The 22971-nt window shown below is 37.6% G+C and overlaps 1 protein-coding gene across 3 annotated transcripts in view; it reads left to right on the top strand.

The window, feature by feature from the left end:
- Nucleotides 1-22971, top strand: part of INPP4B (inositol polyphosphate-4-phosphatase type II B) — a 346588-nt gene that overhangs the window by 282983 nt on the left and 40634 nt on the right. The window contains exon 26 of one of the 3 annotated variants that reach the window (XM_051617090.1): nt 21568-22939. The exons of the other annotated variants lie outside the window; for them this stretch is intronic. Within the exon in view, the coding sequence (XP_051473050.1) occupies nt 21568-21742 (175 nt within the window). The 3' untranslated portion in view covers nt 21743-22939. Of the gene's footprint in view, nt 1-21567; nt 22940-22971 lie in introns of those variants that run through there. 3 annotated transcript variants of the gene reach the window in all.

The following is a 22971-nucleotide window of genomic DNA, read 5'->3' as shown; positions in this document are numbered from 1 at the left end:
GGGCTTTTGAAAGAGCCCTCCTTTTTAAAGAGCTGCTTGAGGGCATCTTTTCTTAAAGAAAATCTAAAAGATGTGTAAGTTGAGGAGGAATAGCTCTAATAGCTCTTTAGCCGGGTTTAGATGTTCTGGCCAGAATCCACAGGTCCAGGCTAAGATAGACCTTGGCCATGGAAGGGCCTATACCAAACAACACAGTGTTGAGCTTGCTATGTGAACAAGGAAGCAAAGGGACAGGAGGGATCCTCTTGCAGATCTTCCTCTGCTTTTTTCCCCATCTCCCAGCTTTCACCCTGCCCCTGCTAGCTTGTGACAATAGATGCAGCATGTGAGGTGTTAAACAGAAGAGGAAGCACATCTTCTCCTCTTACAAAAACTGACTTCCAACATTAATTTTTCCACCATTTTATGGTTCCTTAGAAACTTAAAATTTATATTTTGAGGTACAGATTTTGCACAGAAAGTTTTAAATTACTTTATGTATTGGAAGAGGCCTGGCATTAAGTAACAGCAAGGTCCAATTTTGGTGCATTGAACCGCCATCAATTTTGTTTCTAAAACTAAATTACTGCTTTTTTAAAATAGTAAGTGTGCAGAGGGAAAGAAGACAAAATGGGGAGAGATGGTCACAAGTTGTACTAAGAATCAATGCAATTGGCATCTTGCTGGACTGTTTTAGAATGAAGGCCTATTTCCGAGCATCATTCTTGGAGGAGGAGGAGAATTGCAGACAACCATCGTGGATGAAGTATCAAAAAGTAGTTTGAAAAGGCTGTGTTAAATCTAAGGTTTTCTAATATAAGTACTCAGTTTCACAAAATTGATCTTTGAAATGTTGCTTTACAGCAATTATCTGTTTTTTAAGACTGAAAAAAAAAAAGCCAAGAAAAAAAAAAGGGAAACCCAAACCATATCAGGCTAAGGAAAGTCATAATCAGTGAGGATAAGGCTTCTACGTGGGCACATTAAGTAAACAACTGGCAGTTGTTTTATAGTAGTCTCACACATTTTGTCTGTTTCCTTGGGGCCAGGTGTTCAAGTAATTGTTTTTGTTCTCTAGCTGATTACAGAACCTTCATTTCACCCATACTTCGTTTCTCCAGCTTCTTCCCAAATACTAGAATCAAACTTCTGTCTGATGAACAGCCCAGTCAGAGCCCTGAGAACTCTCTCATGAGAACTTTTTCATCTTCCTCTTCTTCACCAGACTGTTGCTTGAATATTTCCCTCTGGTTGCTCCTTCCTTCTCTGTGACGTGTGAGGGCTTCATTTGTCTTGCTTGTGCTTGGCCACTGGCCTCAGCAACAATATAGAGAGGACAGCAGAGGCAGTTCCGCCTGCCTCATTGCTCTTGCTTCATATTGCAGTGGTCATCCTCAACCAGGGAGAAGAACAGCTAGGAATAGTATTGTCTAACCTTTGACCTGGCAGACACTCAGCATAGATTGAATCCTCAAAGCGTGTACCTGCTGAATTTTAACAAGTCTTTGTTAGGAAGGGGTGATTTGAGATTCTTAGAGGAGCAGGATTTACAGTAGTTACATCTCTCATACCTTGATGCAGAATATCACATCCTGCTCTTCACCATGTACTAGTAATCACCTGGGGGGGGGGGGAAAGAAGAAAAGGCAAAAAGCCCCCTGTACTTTCGTCTGCTTTAAATGACACTTCAAGTTTGAATTTTACCCATTGAAAATGAACTAATGATTGAAAGTAGAATCTTAATGGAATGTGTTGTGTAACCTTAATTATAGTTGTCCTTCTCCTGGAACCTATAATGATATTCTAGGGCTAATCACTGGGGAGGAAGAGAGTGTTAAAGGGAAAACAATAAAAAAAACCTTTGCCACTCTTTGCAAGGTATATTTAGAGATGTGACTCAGGCTACATCACCGAAACACTTAGCTTTTCAGCAGGCAGTAAACCAGAATTTCTGAAGTGAATGCTTAGTTTTCCTGTAAGTCCATGGGGGGAAGGTAGTAGCATAAGCAATCTGTACCTGCTCTAGTATTTGACACAGAGCTAGGTGGGTGAGTCCTTGAAATGCACCTGCTTCTCTTTCAGTGATTATGTAAGAAAGGTGGATATTTCAAGAAGACTGAGAACCTGACAGTAAATTTTACTGCCAAGTAGTAAAACATGCCAATATATCAACTGCAGTGTATTACAGGGGGGGAAGTTCCTTATTCTTTGAAAATGTTTTTACAACGTTTGGGGTTTTGCTTTGTGACAAAAAGTAACTTTTATTCCCTGTGGTTTTTTAGCAGAACTCCTTGCCCTTTGACACAAAAGTGTATATGAAACAGTTCTCCAAGAGAACCAGATGTAATGAAATTCCAATCAAAAGCTCACCCTACTCTGACTTCCCCTCCTCTGATTTATGCTTTTTATTTCTTACTGAGATGTTGACAGGGTAAGTGATCTGTTAACTAGCCCATTTGCCATATCTTGATCCAAATGAGAGTATAGGGAATTAAGCTATGCCTTTCCTCTCAGTGAGTGTTTTAATTGTTCAGTATAGACAGTGACAAAGGTGTGTAATTACCAGGTGCACACTATGATCACTTAGTTTTCAAAACCAGCCAAACAAAAAAAAAAACCTTGTTGAATAATTTGCTTTCCCATTTAGTACCACAGTCTGTGTTTGGATCCCTAGTAGTAAAGCAGTGAGTTTAAACACTGCATATTGATTAATTTAAAAAAGGAAAAGGAAAGTGCTTATACTATTTGCAGTCCTAAAAAATCTTTTCATAGTTTCTGTCACTTTTTGTCATACACAGATTACAGGACCATAGTTTTGCTGGATGTCACCTGCCATGGTAAAGCAAAACTAGCATGCAAGCAGTCAGATTATGTGAAAATACTGTTTGGTGTTCAGTTTTGAGATTCTTCTAGATATCCACAGAAGAATACATTAATTGCACCATTCATCTGGTGCTACTGCTTATGCTGTTGCTTATTAAGAAATTCCATTGAAGAGTATGTCTTACCTGAGGTCAGAAACTAGATGTGTTACACTCACCAGAGAGAGTAATAGTAGGTTTCTTCCTATTATATTTCACTTCTATTAACATTTTCTGAGAGAGTGTGTGTGAAAAGTCCTGTGTGCATATTTATTATCCGATAAAACTCCATGTGCCACAGCTGAATTACCATGGCTTTGACCATACATAGCTAAATCTCTCAGAAAAAGAAACACTTCCATGTCTAAATTTAGATAAGAAAGGAGCAGGAAATGAGAATAAGTAAGTGGTAATACCATACAATAGCTGGTTAACGTTATCACAGATCCAATCTCTTCAAGAATTTATCTGCCTCTAAAACTGTGTTCTTCTCAGAATAGTCTAACATGAGCAGGGAGAGCTTGTAACTTCCTTCCTGCAGTCCCAGCCACATACAGACTGGAGGAGACATAGAAAAGAGGAGCAACCAGCAGCTATTCCAGAAAGGTTGTTGTGTAATAGAAGTTTCTGCATTTCTTCAGGAGAAAGATAATGCAGTTCAGGCTACAGCTGTAGTTGCCTTTTGTAGAAAGCAAGTAACAGTCACTTCTAGGTATATTTTTGCTCTTGTTTTAGGCTCTCTTAATCCAACCTAGTTTCTTTTGTAGAGATACTCTTCACTCAGATAATCATCCTCTCATCCACCATCCATGTTCCAGTTTTCTTCCATAAGCTCTCTGCTATTTTTTCCCCAGCCCCCTCTTTTGTCTGCTTCTGCATTTCCTCTTTCCAATGAGTGTTTCGCTGTTTCTTTCTTTCCTGCAGTATCACCTTGGTGTATAATATTTGAAGAACTTCTTTGACAGTAACCTCTCTCAGCTAAGTTCAGGAGTGAGTTTTAGTAGATGTTTCTCATTGTTACTCTCTGTGGCATCTCAGATTTGTGAACAACATTTCATAAATGTGTTGTCATCCCCATTACAGCAAGTACTGGCAGACTTTTACTGGCATAGCCTAACAGTGACAAGTTTCTCAGTGTTTTCTTGCAGTGCAGGTCCTGATAGCTGCTTCCACTGGAGTGACCAAAGGAGTTTCCATTTGCATTGTTCTGTACTTAAAATGGATTTCCTACTTCCATTATGTTAAAAGTAGTTGGCTGAAACGACACGCAATAACCAAGCCAACAGCATTATATTGCTATCCTGTTCTCTCAATCCTTCAGAGATAAATTTGGGAGATAATCTGGGAACTTGCATCCGTAATAGCTTAAGCCTCTACTATAATCTGTGTGAATAGGAAGTATGTGTTTATAAGGAAGGTAATGCAAAGGAAAGGTTGGAGTCCTCCCAGAATGCACAGCCAAATCAGTCCACAGTTGATTCTCAACTGTTAACAACAGTTAAAGCAGTTTCTATAATCCTGGGACTTTGTGGTGCTGTAGTTGTATTGTGATGCTAAACATACCTAGTGCCAAAATCACTGGACTGTGCATCTGCAGTGTTTTTTTGTACCCTGTTGTTGATTTACTTCCCTGCCAGATTATCTTCTCTCCCCAACCTGGATGTTGTCACATACATATTGTCTTCCAGCAGTGGGAAAAGCACGTGGCTTTTCTCCTCTGTTGGAGATGTTGCTAATGCCCCAGGTGCCAGGTCAGAATTTCTACCTGTGCAGGGTCCTGGGATCCCAGGCAAGGCTTAGCCAAGGTTAAAGACCTATAGACTGGGAAGGTCAGAGGGTAGAAAGGGAGTAATTGTTCCCTGTAACTTCTATAATGGGATGAAGTATTTGGGTATATGACCCAGCCTCCTAGTTAGATTACCTGATAATAAGGCAGGAGATACCTCTGCCTGTGGTACTTGGAGGCCTTAGTAACCCTTGTGAATAAGATTTCACAGTATTGTGGTATTAGGGGTATCATTGGTTTTTTTAATCATTTTTTGTAGCCTTTTTTAAATTGCTTAAAGGAGGAAATAGAACTTTTGGAATTGAAATATACCAAACATTGTAATTTTTATATGAATACTGTTATTGGCAGGACTAAAGCTTACCATATTGATCTAGTTAGCCCAGTGAAGGACTGTGAGGCCAGGTTTGTGTCTCTTTTTAGAGTGGTTAGCAGTTTTATGTATCCTTTCGTGGCTTAAAAACTTTCTTGGGGAATGACTGTCTGAGGCCCAACTGAAGTTTTCCCACAGTTGGGCATTTATAAGAAATCTCCTCCCCTTTCAACTCACTAATCATACAGATTCCCTGATGTATGAGTAGCTTCGATTTCATGCCATGGCCTCCCCCTTTAGCAGTCTGTCTCTGCAGCCTCGCTGTGTATTTCCTTAAACTGGCAAGAACATAATGATCTTTGAGGTTTCTTATCACTCACTTGAATTTAGCTGAACTTAGTCAATGTGCCCAAAGGTTGCAAGAATACACAGATGCATCTTCCTCCCCCTGACAATAAGCCCTAACATGTAACCTTTGCTTCTTTAGGAAGAAAGACAAAAAAGGCAGCAGCTAATTATTTTCACCAGTAGCTTAATGAGCTTTAAAAAAAAAAACAAGTATTTTGTCCTCAGCCACAGACCCACCCCAGTCAACAGACATCGTTGTTAGATATAAATAACTTGTTTAGATTATTTAAAAAAAAAAGGGTAAAGGAGAAATCTGATCACATAGATATATATTTACACAAAAGGTCTTGCTCTAGCATCATCTGATTAACAGTTAGTGTCTTGAAGAAACTGGCAAGTCCAATGAAAATGTATCCTTTCTGTCAAAATGTTGTTTTCTGTATGCATTTTGCAAAAATCCTTCCTCGGTGCTCCAAAGTTGTTGATTTTTTAATTTAAATCCATTTATAACTCATTTGTAACTCTTGACAATGGAGCGTCTACAGAATACAAAGTAATCGGCAACATAAAGGTTTGCTGAGCAACTTCCCACAAGCTGCCTTGTGGTGGTGTGACAAGTAGAAGGTGGGAGTTTCCACAATAAGTTGTTGTGGAATGTTTTCCATAATACATTTCAGCCAGGAAATAAAAATCAACACCTTTAGTCCGGTTTGAGGTTTTGGATGTTCTGTTGTTTTTTTCAGCTCACTCAGTTTATCCAAGGACTGGCATGATCTCTGTCCTAAGTTTATAACATATAATGAAGTGGCTGTTACATTGAATGCCTCAAGAAAGCTCATAAAAATGGCTCAACTGGCACTCTGTCAAAGTCATTATTGGCTGGTTTTGAAACTATTGAAGTAGCTTCACAGTGCCTTTAAAAGACAACCAGTTAAAAATAATATCTCTCAGGTCCATTGATTCTGAAATTCCAGAAGGTCATGCTTGATAATATTGATTCTCACTGGTTACAAGATTTATTAATGAGTTTTAAAAATGTCTTTGACATGTTCAGTGTTTGCTCTTTTACCTTTTGTTGTCATCAGTGTGCACTTAGAATATGCTCTATCCAACTTACGTGTTGCTACTAGTTCATTTTGCTAGATATTTCTAGGATGTCTTCTCTGTCATTTAAGATCTTACAAAAAGCATGTAACATGAGTTTTTCCTGAACAAAATCTGAAACTTTCTAATACCTTATCACTTCTTATTTGTATGTTATTGTCCACTTTGTCACCCATGTAGCAGCTGTGAATATGGTAAGCTGAGTATGTACTAAATACATTTCATTTAATAATCGCTAGTTACATGTATTAGAAGTAGGTCAAGAGCTGATATTTGAGCAGATGTGCAAACACTTATTAATGTCAAGATGTTCTTGACTCAAGAAGCTTATATTTGACAAGCAGAGGGTGAGAGAAGGAAATGTGTTTGTATCTTTTCGCTTTTCAGTGGGAGGAAGATGTTATAGAGATGTCAAGTTCACTTACTCATGACCATACATTCCTTGCCATTGTTGGAAATTGTATTTGGATCTACTTTTTCTTAAACCCTTCTTGTTGTCTGTTTTATTTTAAATAAAAGTTGTGCTGCTGTACTTGAATGGGCAATAGCAGTGCTTAGAAGGTTCATTGCGTTACTGACATCCACTGTTCTGCACATCAATAATTCTCTTATTCCACTCCTTTTTGCTACTGCTGACATACTGCATGCAGCAATGCTGGCTGCAGAGTTTAATCTTCTTTCCCTCCTAGTTGCTGCCAAACTGGTGGGGAGGGGTAGTTGGGAGTGTGTGTGTGTGAACAGTCCTCCCTCAACGTCATACTGAATAAAGTCTTCTCTTGCTTTCTTACTGTGTTGCTGCCTAGGGGAGAAGGTTGCTCCCTATGTCCTCTTTCTCTGTAAAAAAATTTGCTGCTACAATGGTATTATCAGCATACTTGTAGACAGTTGTTTAGATACAGTTTGACATTTCTGTTACACAGATTAACATCATTTGCTGCATGAAGATGCTACTTGAATTCATTCTTAAAGTGAGCTAGTCCATGTAAGACCACTACTATGGTGTTTATTCTCCCTCTTGTGTCATGGCAGTGGCCCAAGTGGTCCTACTTCTGTAGGATTGGTTTTACCCTGTTAACCTGCCTTGCTGCATTCTGTAAGATACTGTCTCATGTTCTCATTGGAATTTAGTTCCTTCTGCTCTTTCTTGAAGGAAAAATGATGTGTCGTGAAGCCCATAGGGTGGATATGGCATTATGCTTCGTGCTTACTTTGCTCTAAAGAAGTATTAGAGTATTTTCTATGAGCAAGGTTATTTGCATTATTTTCATGTGGTAGATAAAAAAATCAGTAAAATCTTTTTTCTGGCTGAAGTGGATTTATATCATCTTTTGGTAGTGCCTTGACAAGGTGGCGTTGCATACAGCAAAGCTTTATCTCCTGAGTGTGTTGGTCCATGTGGTGTGGCACATAATGTGCACACACATGTAGTTTTGGTCAAAGAAAATGCACAAACTTAGAAATTGGTGCATTTAATTTTGTCACATGTTGCTGTTTTATTATGTGCCTTAGCGAATTGTATTTTTAAAATGGCTTACAAACTTTACAAATATTTTTACACCACAAGAAACAGGTTTTTTTCTGTATCACTGTGGTTTCTGATTGTTTTGCATGCTTTGAATAGCAAGTAAAATTTAGTTAAAAGACTTGAGATCTTCATGCTCTGTTTTACCCTGTAGCTTTACTATCTTCAGCTGAAGATACTTGTTTGTAGATGATGAAGATTTTGCTGAGGTAGAAGTGCCAGGAAAATTTGCTCCCATCAAATCATGTGATAGACCCTAGTGTTCTTGGTGCTTCAGGGAGAATGATGAAACTTGAATGTACTATCATTTTTCAAATCAGACACTTTTTCTCACTTTCAGACAAAAACTGTTCACTGGCAAGTGTGCTGAGCCAAATACATAGCATAGTAGTCTAGAAAGGCTATATGTAGTCTTAGCTGAATTTTTTAAAAGTTACTTTGTGACAGAGATATCTCCAACTCTGTTTTCAGACCCCAAGGCAATCAGTCTGCCTGCTGTCACTAAGAATCTTCCTCCATGCAGCACAATAGGGATATAAAAACTCATTTCGGTCTCAATTTATGTTTATTTCCAAGATAGGACTTGAAATGAGGTAGTAATGAACTTGAACTCACACTTTTTATTATCTCCTGCATGCTTATGCAAGCCCTCAGACACAGAACATGTATTTTCCAGACATAGTTCTTTTCTGAGAGCTTGTCTCTTCAGCAGAATAAAATGTGAAATTTTCTGCTTTGTTTGCTGTTACAAATATAGTAAGAACATTTGGAATTCAGCTCTTTAAGTTTGAATCAGATCTACCTTAATACATATCCAAAGAAGAAAAGGTAATCATCATGACTATCGTGATAATAATGAGCTAGTAAGACAAAATGACTGATCAACAGACAAAATGACTGAGCAACACAGAATGATCAAGGTAATTGAAACCATTTGGAAAGCAAAACTCAAGAATGTTTCATAATCCCAGCTGTGCAGTCCAGTGAATACTGGGGAGATAACAGCAGGTGTCTCACTCAAATTCTTTGAATTTGGACACGTATGTCCCTTCTAAAATACTGGTTTGTGCCACATACTTTCAATATCCTCATTGACAAACAGCCTTTACCTGAAATAAAACTAGAATAGCTCTAGCAAAATCAAAAGAACTACACCGACAAATGCTGGCTAGAAATTTGCCACCAGAGGTCTGTGGTGGCCCCTGTCCTGTTCTCTGCTCCAAGCAGCTGCACCAACCATATTGCAAGCATGGAAGGGAATGCAGATCTTTTTGATGCTGTGGTCAGTCCTTTCTGGCTACTCCATTCTTCACTAACAGTCCATGCAATTATTTAAATTGAAAAGCATCCTCTCTTCATGAATTTGAATTTTCTAGGCACAGATGAGGTAACAAACCTTCCCAAATGTGACATCCTGTAGTGTGGACTTCAGTGATCTCTGTGGTTATATATAACCAGATGGAATAATGAGCCCACACTGGGCTAGCAGAAATCAAAAGACCTTTTCCCAGATAGGACCAACACCTGCTATTACAGTGGGCTGCTTTATGCAAATGCTACCACTTTGTTATTACTGCGTTACAAAATGTATTAAGCATCCAGTTGCACTTTGTAAATGAAGTAATGTATTGCCTCAGTAGCTGCTTTTGAAGCTATCTGCGACTTAAAACACAGAGGTTAAAACTAACGGAACTAAATTAATCCCCTCTGCATTGTAATCCTTGAATAGATAAGTGGTTTTAGTAGGATTTCTTTAATGATAAAGTTTATTAAATGAAATACATATTATAAGGGAGAGGAAAAAGTCGAATGATCTTTTATGGCAAAAAAACCCCAACTTTAAACTTGCTATCCATACTTTATTGGGTATGATGTGCCAAAATAAAAAGACATTTAATGTTGCTGCAAAGCTTTATGTTCTGTACTCCATTGTAACATCACCCAAACCAGGCAATTTCTTGCTTTTTTTTTTTTTTCTTTTATTCACATTATAGAGAAAAACTCAAGACTGTCCTTTAAGAAGAGTCTGTTGTCATGTGAGCTTGAAATTTTATGTTGTTAGCCATCATGTTCAACCGTATTTATGGTGCTGGAAATAAAATCTGAGGCTTGTATGGTTAATTTTTCAAGTGATGCAGTGGTAGTGCAAGTATGGGCTGGAGATAATACAAAGCTCTGTAAAGATGGGAGGGGAAAAAAACATTAGGCAATTAACCATTGGAAAGTTTTTTCCAAAGTCTGATGAATTCAGTGCAACACTCATAATCAAACTGTTTCAATCATAAAATTTTAGGTACCTATTTTTATACATGTCTAGGTTAAGAATTCATGTTCCCAGTACACACCTTGGAGGATGGTTAACTACCTGATTTATGGGCTCTGAATCATCCTGTAGATGTGCTGTAGACATATAGGAAGCCTAGGCTGTTAAATTTGGCACGTAAAGTCTTGCCATTCCACGTTATACAATATATGCTGTGTTGCCTTTTAAAGGATTTGGATCAGAACTTGGAAGCATATTTTGAAGTTATTCTGGTAAATAACTGAAGGTAAAATAAAGGTAGAAGCCCAAAACTTAGCATGAGGGAGATTTCATTGGTATCAGCTCGCCCCTGCTGTGTTTTAAACATCAAAAAAAAAAGTAAAAGACATTAAAAGTGCACTGTTACATTGCTGTCTGACCTTCAGCTACTGGGGTATTTGGCCTGCTTCCTGTGTTTATCTGCTTAGTTCATATGATAAAATAACTACTGCATGCTTTGGTATTTTGGGGGTAAAAATCCACTTTTGTTAGTTTTCTTGTTTATATAGAAAGCAGTAGACAGTAAGCTGTGTACTTAAAGTGCTGTTATCCTAAATTGCCAGTTATATATATATATATATGTAATTTTTAAAATTTCACAGCTCTTCTGGACACAAAGTTACTTTAGCTTACATAATTTTGAAAACACTATGAATTCTGCAATTATTTATCCATTTTAAGTAGATAAATGTGTAGGAGCTGTTTTTTCAAAACCTTTTTTAGTGTTTCAGTAAATGTTGTTCTAGTGTTTCTACCATTGTGATTTGATTTATTTACTTTTGAAAAAGAACTTCTAGCTAGTATTCCTCAGTAAAAATACTCACCTAATTGTTTAAATAAATGGGAGGGAAAGGAACCTTTCTAAATACTAAATACTTTCTAAATAATGTATCTCCTCTTTAAGGAAGTAAATGTTTGGTAGGTAACTCTATCGTTGCCCTCAGGTTGGCTGGTTGTTACTTCTTCAATTTTTAATTGCTCTAAACTCAAGAGAACATTATTGAACAGATGTAAAACCGGTGTTTTTCCAACTGAAATTTCCATTAGCTGTGAGTAATTTCAGTTGGGATGGATTACCATGTTTTAAATTTTCTGCGTTGTTCTGCATGTATTTCGTTACTATGTAGCAAACCTGGGAAAACATCCTTTATTATCTCATGCTGCAAATATTCTGTCTGCACTGAAGAATGTACTCGTCCAATAAGTGCAGTTGCTGGCCTGCACTCATGTGCCTTTAGCTGTGTTTGCATCTCATATCTGCCATCCTTAAGTATTCATGCAAAGAGCAAAACTGAACACAAGTAGTTTAGAGTAGTTCTGCTTTAACCATATTGCAAGAGTAAGATGGGTATTATTAACCTACTGGTGTATAAGCAGTGCATGAGCCAACTCTGCCCCCTGTGTGTCGTAATGAGATAACAAGAGACGCCTGTAGCTTGGCAGTGATAATTGTAAAAAATTACTTTTGCTGTTGAATTGCAGTTTTCCTGTTATATTGTTTTATTTCAGCTGTCAGTAGCAGTGCATTAATAGCACATTACAGAATCTATTTTTAACTAACACAGAATTGAATACTAATAAAATGAGACAAGCATGATTCCAGCATCCTTTCCATGTGTTGGCTGTGTTCTGGTGAGATAATGTGAAGGTGATTTAGTTTTTAGTAAAGGTTGTTTGAGAGTAAAATTGTGAGAATGGTTGAGATTTTTTTAAAAAGAACATTGCATACCTGGTCAAATATATTTGTGTTCATGGCAAAGGATTATTTAAGCTGTTTAAAAGTCTTGGTTTCTATTGTGTTCTTAGCAGCGCAGTAAATGTATGCTAACAAGGGAAATTGTTCGGTTACTAAAAGCGTGTAAGTGCTGTCCAACAGCCACAGAAATGCATTATTAACCAAAAGACAAGGAGAGCAGCAGCTTACTCAGACTGGAGTAGGTAGCTGCACTTTTTCGTAGTTCATTGGCCATAAGCAAGTGCTAGAGAGGACTGTAAATGCTGACATGTCTCGCTCAGCCCAGAAAGACAGTATCATTCCCAGGGAGGTTAATGTGGGATATCTTACAAGATAATTGAAGGACATTAGCATGTATTAGAAATGAAAAGAGAAGCAGAATTCCTGAAGGCCTGCCATTGTGACAGATACTTGGGGAGTATTTCTAATTAACAATCTATGTGCTTTTTGTCTGTAGTGTACATTTTTCTGTTTGCCCAACTGGCCTCTGGCTCACAGTTACTCAAGACAAACATTTGAAGCTTGTGACTAAGTGTTATTGTTTTTCTTAGTGATTAAAAAAACCATGACCAGAAATACGAACAATACCAGGATTAATGTCTGTCAGACTTGACTGGGTTGAGAACTGCATGCTTATGAAGAGAGTGTAAAATAGGAGGCACTGAAGTTGCCCCCAGGACAATCTCATTCAGTGTTGTGTTTTAAGGACACCGCAGTTATTTCAGAACACAGGTTTTTTCTTGAAAATGGGTGCAGTGAGAGCACCAGGAGATGGTGTCTCCCTGAAATGTTCTTAAGTTGTTTTCCTTACAGTATATAAAATAACCAGCCTACATAACAGAGTAGAAAAAAACACCATAGAAAGACATAACTCTCCACAATCTCAGGGAAGATTTATACCCTCCTGCTACCTTCCATGTCCCACCCTGGGGAAGAAAGGAAGGAAATACTCAAAAATTGCTATTGGCTTGCTGCTTCTTCAGAAGAAAATAATAATAGATTATAGGTGGATAAGTTTTCCACAAAATCTTGGATGTTTCCAATTTTATATTACATGTTCCTACTCAAACCATTTTATGATTCTTTGTTTTGAAACGTTCATAGTAAAACACCCTCTTTTCCCCAATTATAAGCATTTTTTAAATAGAATACATTGTGCTTACTTTAAGTGATGGCAATCACCACCATTAGTGGAAAACCACACTGCTATACTGCCTTGCACTTCCACATGTAGCTTGCTGCAGATGTGCTTGGGGACATTCATTCTTGACATATGTCTAGCCCAGACACTTCGGAGTTGCAGGAACTGGCATTTTTCTGTAGCTTTTTGCAAGCTGCCGTTCCCAAGACAATGTAGCAATAACTTTGGGGAGTTTCCTCACGACACTCACACTATTGCATGTTTGAGAGCATACAGTCTGCAATACAGAAAAAAACTGATTTTTAAAAAATAGTCCAGGTCAAGAAGTAAATTGGCAGTTTGTCATCTGTCAGTGACTTACCTCATCATTAAGTGATGCTGCCAGTGTAGTGAGCTCTTCTGTTTCTGTTCAGGGGACTTCTGAACTCATAGACCATATCTCAAGAGCTGCACCTTTGATCCTTGGAAAGCTGTGAATTACTGTGACTGCACTGAACCAAACCATGTCCTTCATGTCTTTGTAACAGTAAGGAAAATGTAGCATTAATTTAGAGAGGAAGGTATTTGCCCCTGTGTGTGTTTGTTTACTCCTTGCTGTTAGCAAAGGCTTAGGGATGCAGGAGTTAACTGCACTGCTTGTCGAATCTTCAGTGATCTTCAAAAGGTTGTTTTTTTCTGGAAATTATAGGAGTGAGGCTGTATGGGTTTAAATCTCTCCATTCTTCCCATCAGTGCAGTGCTGGTTTTGTTTAAAAAGTGATGGTCTATGCTAATACTCACTTCTTGAGATATGGTGAAGGGAGCTGGAAAAGTGTATCTGAATCTTATTAAGAAACGTGCAGCAGCATTCAACATAAATATTTCATTACAAACATGGGTACTGACAACAAGCAAAGAGAAAAAGGCTTGTAAAATATGCAAATACATTGTTTAAAAGATTCCACCTTCAGTCTTCCTCCTTGGTACTTGGGGAAGTAAAGTTTCTTCTGAGAACAGTCTTCAACAAACTTTGGCCACCTTATAAATAGATGCTAAACCGAAACAAAAAGAGAAAACTGTCACTTCCAACTCTTAATTTCCCACAGAAAGTGGGAAATTTGTTCTTCAAAGCCTTTACATATTACCTATTATCAAAAAGGTCAACAAACACTTTCAGGGTACTTAATGAGAATTTCAGCCCAGCCCTGTCATTTGCTCCGAAGGAAGTGGGTGGTAGATGTAGTTAATTTGGGCTTCAAATAGGATGTTGTTTTTGTTTATAAAACTCTCTTAGTTACGACTACAATCAACCTGCAAAAGAGAAGAGAAGTTGGTTTATTGATAGGATTGTTAGGGTCCAATCTCCAGATTGCTGTTGTCTGCATCCCAGCCTAAGCATTTTTGCATTGGTTGTTTTGTTAGCCACATACCTAGCCTAAGTAGGGGAGCTGTCATTGCTCCATTTATTGCTTCTGCTACCAACACTAGTGCACCAGCTAAAACTCAGGTTTAGGTGTATTTTTTGTGGTTGGGGAATCTACATATGCACTAAATGCCTTGGCACAAACACACCTACGTGCTGTGTGTGGTACTAGTGCCCAAAAAGTGTCAGGAATCACGACAGATCAGATATCAAACAGGTAATGTGTTTTAAAAAAATAAACAGTATCAGTATGTTGGTCAAAAGTAATTAGTGAACTGGCATTATTTACTTGAAATGGAAAATGTTTAGATCTTCCCTGCGATATATTTTGTGGCTCACACAGTGGTTAATCCCATGAAGAGATTATGTGAATTAGTGTCATTAATCAGAAGCAGTCACATTCTTCTGAGATGTGTCTCAAGCTGAAGTTGCAGGTATGAAACACTAAGTTACAATGTCCAAATTTATGCTTATTGCTGTTCAACACCTTCCTTGCTTAAAATGACCTGAATTACGAATGCAACATAGATGATATGATCTTCTGTTTACAGCAACAGTTGTCTCTGACCTTGGTTTTGTAATCCTACCCATAGATTTGAACATCTAGAAATTAATGTCACATTTCAAGCATCATTCTTCATGCAGGACTGTTTAGTTGTACAGCAAGCCTTTGCTGCCTCTTAAATCAGCTTTGTCACTTGTCCTCACTGTGGGGGAAAAAGGCTAACAAAACCTTTTCCAAAAGAAAAGGGATGATTCATTAAGATCTTTCATGGTTAACAGAAAGTATTTAAAACCTATTTAGACATATGAAAGAGAATTTATCATGGGTTTGTTTCACTGTGCTATGTGAGCCAAATGTATAATCCCATCCTCAGTAAAAGTCCCTTGCTATGGCAGAAACCAACTGGAAATAAGTGTGATTCACCAGCCAAGTATACTAATGCCATAACCTTACGGAAGGGAGATGTCTTGTATGTTCAGAACTTACTTGAAAGATGTAATCATCATCATTCCACACATGCTCAGATCACTAAGAAACCTGAGATTTGGTGTATAGGTTGGTTGTGGGTTTTTGTTTGGTTGTTTTCCTGCACAAAGGTATAGATCACATTTGCTTTAATATTGGTTATACATTAGATTAAATTTTCACCTTTGCAAGAAAAGTCAGGAAAAAGTTTTTCAATTTTGTCCTGAGAATTTCCTGTGTTTATAATCCTAATACTTTATAGAAGAGTGTCTGGGAAGATTATTAGAAACATATTTTTTGATAAAAAGTGAAACCTTTGTAGAATTTGAGTGTAATACTGCACAGCAGTATTTGTAAATAGAAGAATGAAACAGCAAATCCTTTGCTTGCAGTATAATAGAGGTCAAAATCATGTTCCAAAAACCAGTCACAAGTAAAGAAGAATCTCTCCTGCAAGCCCATCACTTTTCAGTTCTGAAGTTTATCTCTCACGCAGTTGCCAGAATAATTTTGCAGGATCTGAAGTCTCTGCCCATGCTTGTAAATTACACATCACTGAGGAATGTTCCTAGGACAGGAACTCAGTGGTTTTGTACAGTGAAATCATTAAATGTTTCCTAGGATAATTTTGGTTCATTTTAGCACTTTCCTAGGTGGTTCCTGGGCAGTTTGGGATTTGGCACAACTGAGGGACTGTTCCCACATGGTGGCCTCTGCTCAGCAGTCTCTTTGACAGAGAAGGAGACATAGAACCATAATGTACACTTGATTTTGCTGTTCAGCTGCAGGGGCAGGGAACTGCTGAGGGTGGGTTTAAACTGCTAATGCAGGTGTCTTTCAGGCAGCAGTGAGCAAAATTGGTTGTGATTCTAACTGGAATGTTTTCGTTAAATTTATTTTATTTTAACTGTATGAATTTTGTCAATGTCACTATTTTACCATTTAGTTACTTACCACTGTTGGGGAAAAAAGATAAAAAAGTTATCGCAGATGTCTGTGTCAGTCACAAAGGAAAATATTTATTCTGCAGAGATTTCTCAAGTGCTGGGATTAACACCAAAGGAGATGTGTATGACCAAATAGCAAATGTTTTGTGCATATTAAATATACAGGTTGAAGCTGCCCTTTTATCTGTTCTTCAAAGTTAATGGTGAATTAAAAGTGTTTTAAAAATAAACATGGATGAACATTAGAGGTTTTGCTCTGTGGCCAGCAAACCATTTGGGGATGGTATGAACCAAACTGGATTTTTCATTTTTCAGATCTGTCTGGTCTTTTCTCACAAGTAACTGGGGATAGAATAAGAGGATATGGCTTCAAGCTGCATCAGGGAAGGTTTAGACTAGACATTAGTAAGAACTTTTTCACTGAGAGGGTTGTCAGACATTGGAATATTCTGCCCACAGGGGTGACTGAGTCACCATCCCTGGATTTGTTTAAAAGTCATTTACATGTGGTGCTTGGGAATATGGCTTAGTGCTGGACTTGGTAGGTTAAAGGTTAGACTCAATGATCTTAAAGGTCTTCTACAACCTAAGTCATTCTGTGATTTAATATTTCAGCGGTTTTATTTTACTGGAAGCAATCCAGAAGTAATTTTAATTTTTTATGAACTGTTGGAGGTTTTATTCTATCAACTTGATATTTCAACAAAAAGGGTTGTTGCCCAATATTTATTTATATGTTTTATCTGAGTTCTGCTCTGATTAAACAGTCCTCTAGGTTTAGGCTGAAATCTCTTTATATCCTTCTGAATCACATTTTATTCTTCTAGATGTTACAGTGCAGCTTCTTCATAATGGCCAGGAGATGTTCACAGGGATCTCATCTTTTGCCTTTGAAAAAGTTTAAGTCTGCCTTCTAGAACAGTAGTGCTGAGTATTGAAATGGTTAATTTTTTTCTCTGATGCATTTCACTGGATCACAGTAACATGTATAATGTAGAAATTAAGCTGCTTTCACTCCAAAACCTTTTTCTTTTTTTTTTTTTTTTTTTACAAAGGAAGGCAGACAGTATTCTGTTTAAAATCTTTGAGAGGGCTTTCAGAAGTTCTGGCACGTGATAGTCAAATAAAAAGATCGTGTAAGTAAGCAAAATGGTGTAAGATGAAGAACTTTTAGCAATCCCTTCTATTTGAAGAATCATTTGTGCTGCTACTGTTGGATGGGATTGAAGAGAAGCAACTCACTTTGGCCATTTTTCTGTCTCAGCACTGGTGTTTGACAGGAAAAACCCAGCAGGCCCAGAAACTGCTTGCTGGAGTCTGTCTGCAAAAAAAAGGAAAACTCCCCCACAGTACATATGCTATAAGCCACCAATTCAGATTGGAGTCACTACTAGCACACCAGATCCTTGTGTTGATAGAAAGCTGCCTACCTCTTCTACCTGAAGCACTTCTTTAGGACAATTTAGTATTTCCAGTATCATTAATAACTAGAGCAAGAAAAGCTCTAACAAGAGAAACATATATCCTGAAATGTTAAAATGCATCTTCTCCAAAAAACTTGTGCAGACATGTCAGTGAGACTGATAATCAAAAGCCAAAGTGCGTCTTCATATGTGTACTTGACTTTATAAGGACTCTTGAGAGACTTCTTTTTTCCTCACACTAGTTTCATTGTCTCTGTTCTGCTGCTTAGAGCTTAAAACGATGTGTCATCTGAATTTAAAAACAACAGAAAATTCCTGCTGTTTTGCTTCCATCTCATTTGATAGGCATGCAGCATTATCCCAATAAGAGCTTAAGATGATAAAACAGCAAGTGAGATAGAAGGCAGACTGAAATGATTGTATCATCATTAAACTTACAGCACCCTTGGCTGTTATGACATATTTGTGCTATGTTGTAAGTCTCCAATGAACAATTTGAAAGTAAATTAATAAAAATATATAGTAATAAAGGTTAGAGAAGTGTTTGTTATCCCAGATGTTATGGATTGAGAAGCTTTCACTATTCCTATTAAAATTTTTTGTGTATGTATGAAACAAAATTTTGCTGGATATTTTGGGAGTCATCTTCCTTCCCTTAGTGTGAGTTCAGAGCTGTAGTGTACGTATTGTGATGGAGAGAACATCCAAAACTATGGCTATACCTTCACACCATAAAAGGATCAGATACCACTCTGTTCTGTGGGTGCTGAGCGTCAGTCAGAAGCCAAATAAATCCAGCTGACACGGCACCAGCTGGATTCATGCTGTTTGCAGTAAAGCTTCTACAGGTTTTGATGAGCCAGGGAAAACAGTGTTGTCATGCTGCTGACAGCTGAGTATAGCGCCTCGCTTTAACTAGGTACATTAGTCACTGTGCAGAACACTAAGATGTGTTAGAAGACATTGTCACTGCAGTGCATTGAAAAACATTAGCAGAGCTTAGCAAGGCATCTGACCGTGATCAAATATTCCTCTTAAATTTGAAATATGTTTAGTTATTCTGCTCAGCCTGTTCCTAGGTAGCTAATAATGGGGTTGGATCCTCTTGCTCTATTTTGAGAATGTCTTACTGAATCATGCATAAAGTGATGTTACTAATTCGTGGAACAGAAGTCCCTATGCATCAGCTGTTCACTGTGGTTTTCCTGGGGAGAAGATAGGACTTCTTAGGTTGAAGGACAATGATCATTCTTTTCTGCTTATCAAAGAATAAATGCACTGCAGGCTTTTCTGTTGAAGGGGAAAAAAAAAAAAAAAAAAAAAAAAAAAAGAAAAAGAAAAAAAAAAAGAACATATTGCTTTTATCTGTATTTCCAGCATTACATCTGCATAAATCTCACCAATGCTAATGGGACTTGTAGTAACATAGATAAAAGGCAATCTCACTGTCAAAGAGATATGGAGCAGAACAGTGCAAGGCACACTACAGAAAGGTTCATCCTTGTAGGGCAACCTGCAAGTGTGTGACTGCTTAGAATAAACTGCAGGCTCTCTGGAATGAAGTACCTAGCAGTGGCTCATGCAGTGGCTGTGCAGACTCACTGGACGCTGAATTTTGTTGCTGCCTAGATGGATGTGGTCAGAGAGAAATAGACTGTGGTCCCTTCACCTGCTCTGCCATAGGTGCCCATATGGAGTCTGTGATAGAAGGCACCCAGAAGGAGAGTCCAAAAGCACCTGGGCTCAGTGACAGGGAAGGAGTAGGTGCGATTGTGAAAGTTGAACTCTTGGGTGTGGGCATAATGGGGGAAGGCTGAAACCATCAGGCTAACCTTAAAGAGTAGAAATGAGGTGAGGGGCAAGTACAATAGGCTTAAAGAGGCAGACTTTTGAGATCTTGTAGAGATTAAGAAAGCAAGCAAGTGACATGTTTGTAGAAGTATGTAAACATATATAATAAAGGAGAAAATTAATGAAGCACAATGCATTTAATCTTCACAAATGGTCACAAACAGTAATGTTATCTCTGTGAGCAGAAGAGGAAGGAAGTTCTGTGGGTGGACCCTAGGACAAAGGCATTAACTGGAGTAGTCTGATACAGAACACAGAATTATTTTTTTTGGTGTAAGCCAGGGTGTGATAAAGTCAGAATAGCTCACAGTTAGCTTGATGCCTTGACAGTTTCTGAGAGGATTTTGTCTAAAATACTGTTTGAATTCTGTCCAAGTTTTATTCACAGACACTTGAAAACTGTAGACCAAAAGCAGCAGAAACTCTGACACTAGTAATTGCTTTGACCTAGATTCAAATATTAGGTGGTGTTTCTATTTTCTTTTGTTTTGCTATTTAAAATAGTATGGCTTGTCCTCTTTATTACTGTAACATACACATTGAATGTTCAAAGCAAAGAAATAAGTTAAGAACTTATTATGGAAGGCTTCTTTAAAAAGAAAATTGTGCAAGGAATAGTTTTGATCAGCCCCTTCCCTGGAATCCCACTTGCAAAGGCAGTTCATGCACCACTCATGCTATCCAAGCACAATATTGCCTTTTAACAGATGAGTCAGAGAGGCAGGCATGCTGTGAGATGAAGTGACTGCTGCCGTCTTCCATGTACCCATCTCATTTTACCTAGGGCTGTGTGATATTACCTTTACTGACCTATAGTCTCTTTACGGTCTGCCAGCATTTTCTTTCTTGAAAATACAGCATACCTGGGACATGTGCTTCTGAAAAAGCACTGTGTTGTAATCTGATGTATTTGGATATTCTTTAATCCACAGAGAAAACTGCTGAGTTATCTTTTCATCCCAAACTATTCCTAGTAAACAGAAAAATAAAAATCTTACCAGTCTTTTCTAGCCAAAGGAAGTCCACAAACAGGATTCCTGAGTGTATGCAAATAAAGTTAAGTTCAGAGGGATTGAATAGGAGGAGTTGAAGTATTAATAAATCTACTCATAGAGAAGCTACCAAGACTACAATAGAAAAGACTGGTGGTGATTTGAAAGTATCCCTGCTTGCTCTGGTAGCAAAGTGGTGGCACAACATACAGCGATTCTGTAGAATTTCACTGTAAGCAGATCAGTTCCTCAGTGTGGTGACTGAACAAGGTACAAAGTAATTTTCTTGCGGGAATGTAGGTGTGAACCTGTTAATAAAAATAATTGCTGTTGACATCAGAACTGAGTCACCAGCACTGATGAATTTTTTATGAAGTCAATTTATCATAATTTAAAACTATTTTAGAATAGCTAATTCTTTAAAAAAAGAGTATGTGCCCTTTCTATTTCTGCCTATATATTTCCTAATAGATAGTGAAGCAGGATTGAAAAGCCTATGAACACCATGGAGACACTTATTTTGTCAGTGTTGCATTGTGACATGTTTGTGATCTTTTTTCTTTGCTTCCTAACTATTTTTTTAACTTATTTAGTTTCTTTTACATGTGTGTGTTCATTTTAGTGATAGCACAGTTCATCTCTTAAGTTATTTAGTATTAACTTGTGAGTACTACTGTGAGGCATCTACCAGGCTTACTAGCATGTTAGCCACCTAATCATCATGCTCCCCAGGTCAGCTGTAGAACACAGTAAATATATCGGAAGTACTTAACCTAAATCTGTTTCATCAAAATGGCTATATAGTTTCTCTTTGTCAATTTACCTACATGTTGGCTTTCTTTGCTGTTTAAATGCTGTTCTGTTTGTTCCTAACTTCCCCTGTTTAACAGCAGACAAACCCAGGGAGCACTGACTGAATCGGATGATCCTGAAACAGGCTGTCTAACTGATAACAAGCCAACTTCTCGTCACTTCTATCCTGTCGCCTTGCTGCTTGTCAGCTCACACTTGCTGGTTGTGTGGCTTATTTTAAGTCTTGCTTTGCTATTAGCCAAATATCAATAAACTTCACTTGTGTTCCTTTCTTTTCTACAAACAGCAACAAACTAACTTTAGGAAAAGGGATTATGCTGTAATATCTCTACAGTCTCAGACCCCAAGAACTTGTCTTTAAGATACAAATGTCTGAAATGTATCATGGTTTTTGTTATTATTTTTTTTTTCGGAACTCTTAAGAAGTATACTATGCATTGAGTGAATTTTTTTGGTCTTTCTGTTCCTGGTAGAGCTTTCCCACTGTAATTAGCTCAAAGAAAGCCCATTTACAATGCTGTCACTGTATACAAGATGACATGAATCCTGAATGCTTGAACCCCTCTTTCCAGAGTAATTAGTCTGACAAAAAAAGTAAATTAAAAATGAATTTGCACAGCACAAACTAATCCCTAGACAAGTATTACAGAGCGGTGGTTTGTGAGACTTAACTTTCATTGTGTTATTTTCATTGTTCTTAGCTGATGGGATCTCTTTTGTTTAACAAATGATTATTACTTTGCTATAACTAACCCCTTTCTGTCAAGTAATTAAATGGAATAGAGTAAGTTCTGTTTTGTAATGAAATTAACCTGTTTGTAATTGTTGCTTTAGTTGCTTTTGCTTTCAAGACACTTTTACATTCTTTTTAACAAAGTCCTGTTCATGTTTTGATGCACCACTTTGGCACTTGTAACTTTTGTACTGTATGTGAACCGATATCCTTTCTTTATAAAGCAGAGAGTTGGATCGGGCTGTTTGAAAAGCCATTTTCTCCTTTTTCTTTTTTCATTGCAAAGCTGAACGTACAGGAAATGAAGCAGAGATGAAACTTTCCTTCACAGATCTCTAGGGCCAGACTTAATAAGATGCCTTATTCCTAGAATACACATTTTTAGGGCAGTGTGTACTCTCACACATATAACAATTTGAAAAAAAGTATGAGAAGGTTTAAAAAGCAAATATATTTCTGGAATTAGAACAAAATGTATCGTTAAAGTATTTAATTTTTTTTTTTTTTACTAAACTTTAAACCTCAAGGGCAAATATATTTGGGGGGGGGAATCACCTGTTTCTGAGGGCAATAACTGTACTGGGCCTTGCCTTGGATTTAATTTTGTAAGATGTATCATCACTTGTGGAAAACAAAAATGTAGAGTTGAATCTTTGTTATTTTTACTTCAACTGTTGCTGAAACTCTGCAATGAACAAATAAAGCATATTTATTTATTCTGTGTTTCATGAAGTTGTACTTTTTCCCC

This window comes from Apus apus, chromosome 4 (assembly GCF_020740795.1).
Source record: "Apus apus isolate bApuApu2 chromosome 4, bApuApu2.pri.cur, whole genome shotgun sequence".
Taxonomy (NCBI): Eukaryota; Metazoa; Chordata; class Aves; order Apodiformes; family Apodidae; genus Apus; species Apus apus.
Note: the sequence above shows the minus strand (reverse complement) of the source record. Positions and strands in the feature narration are given on the sequence as shown.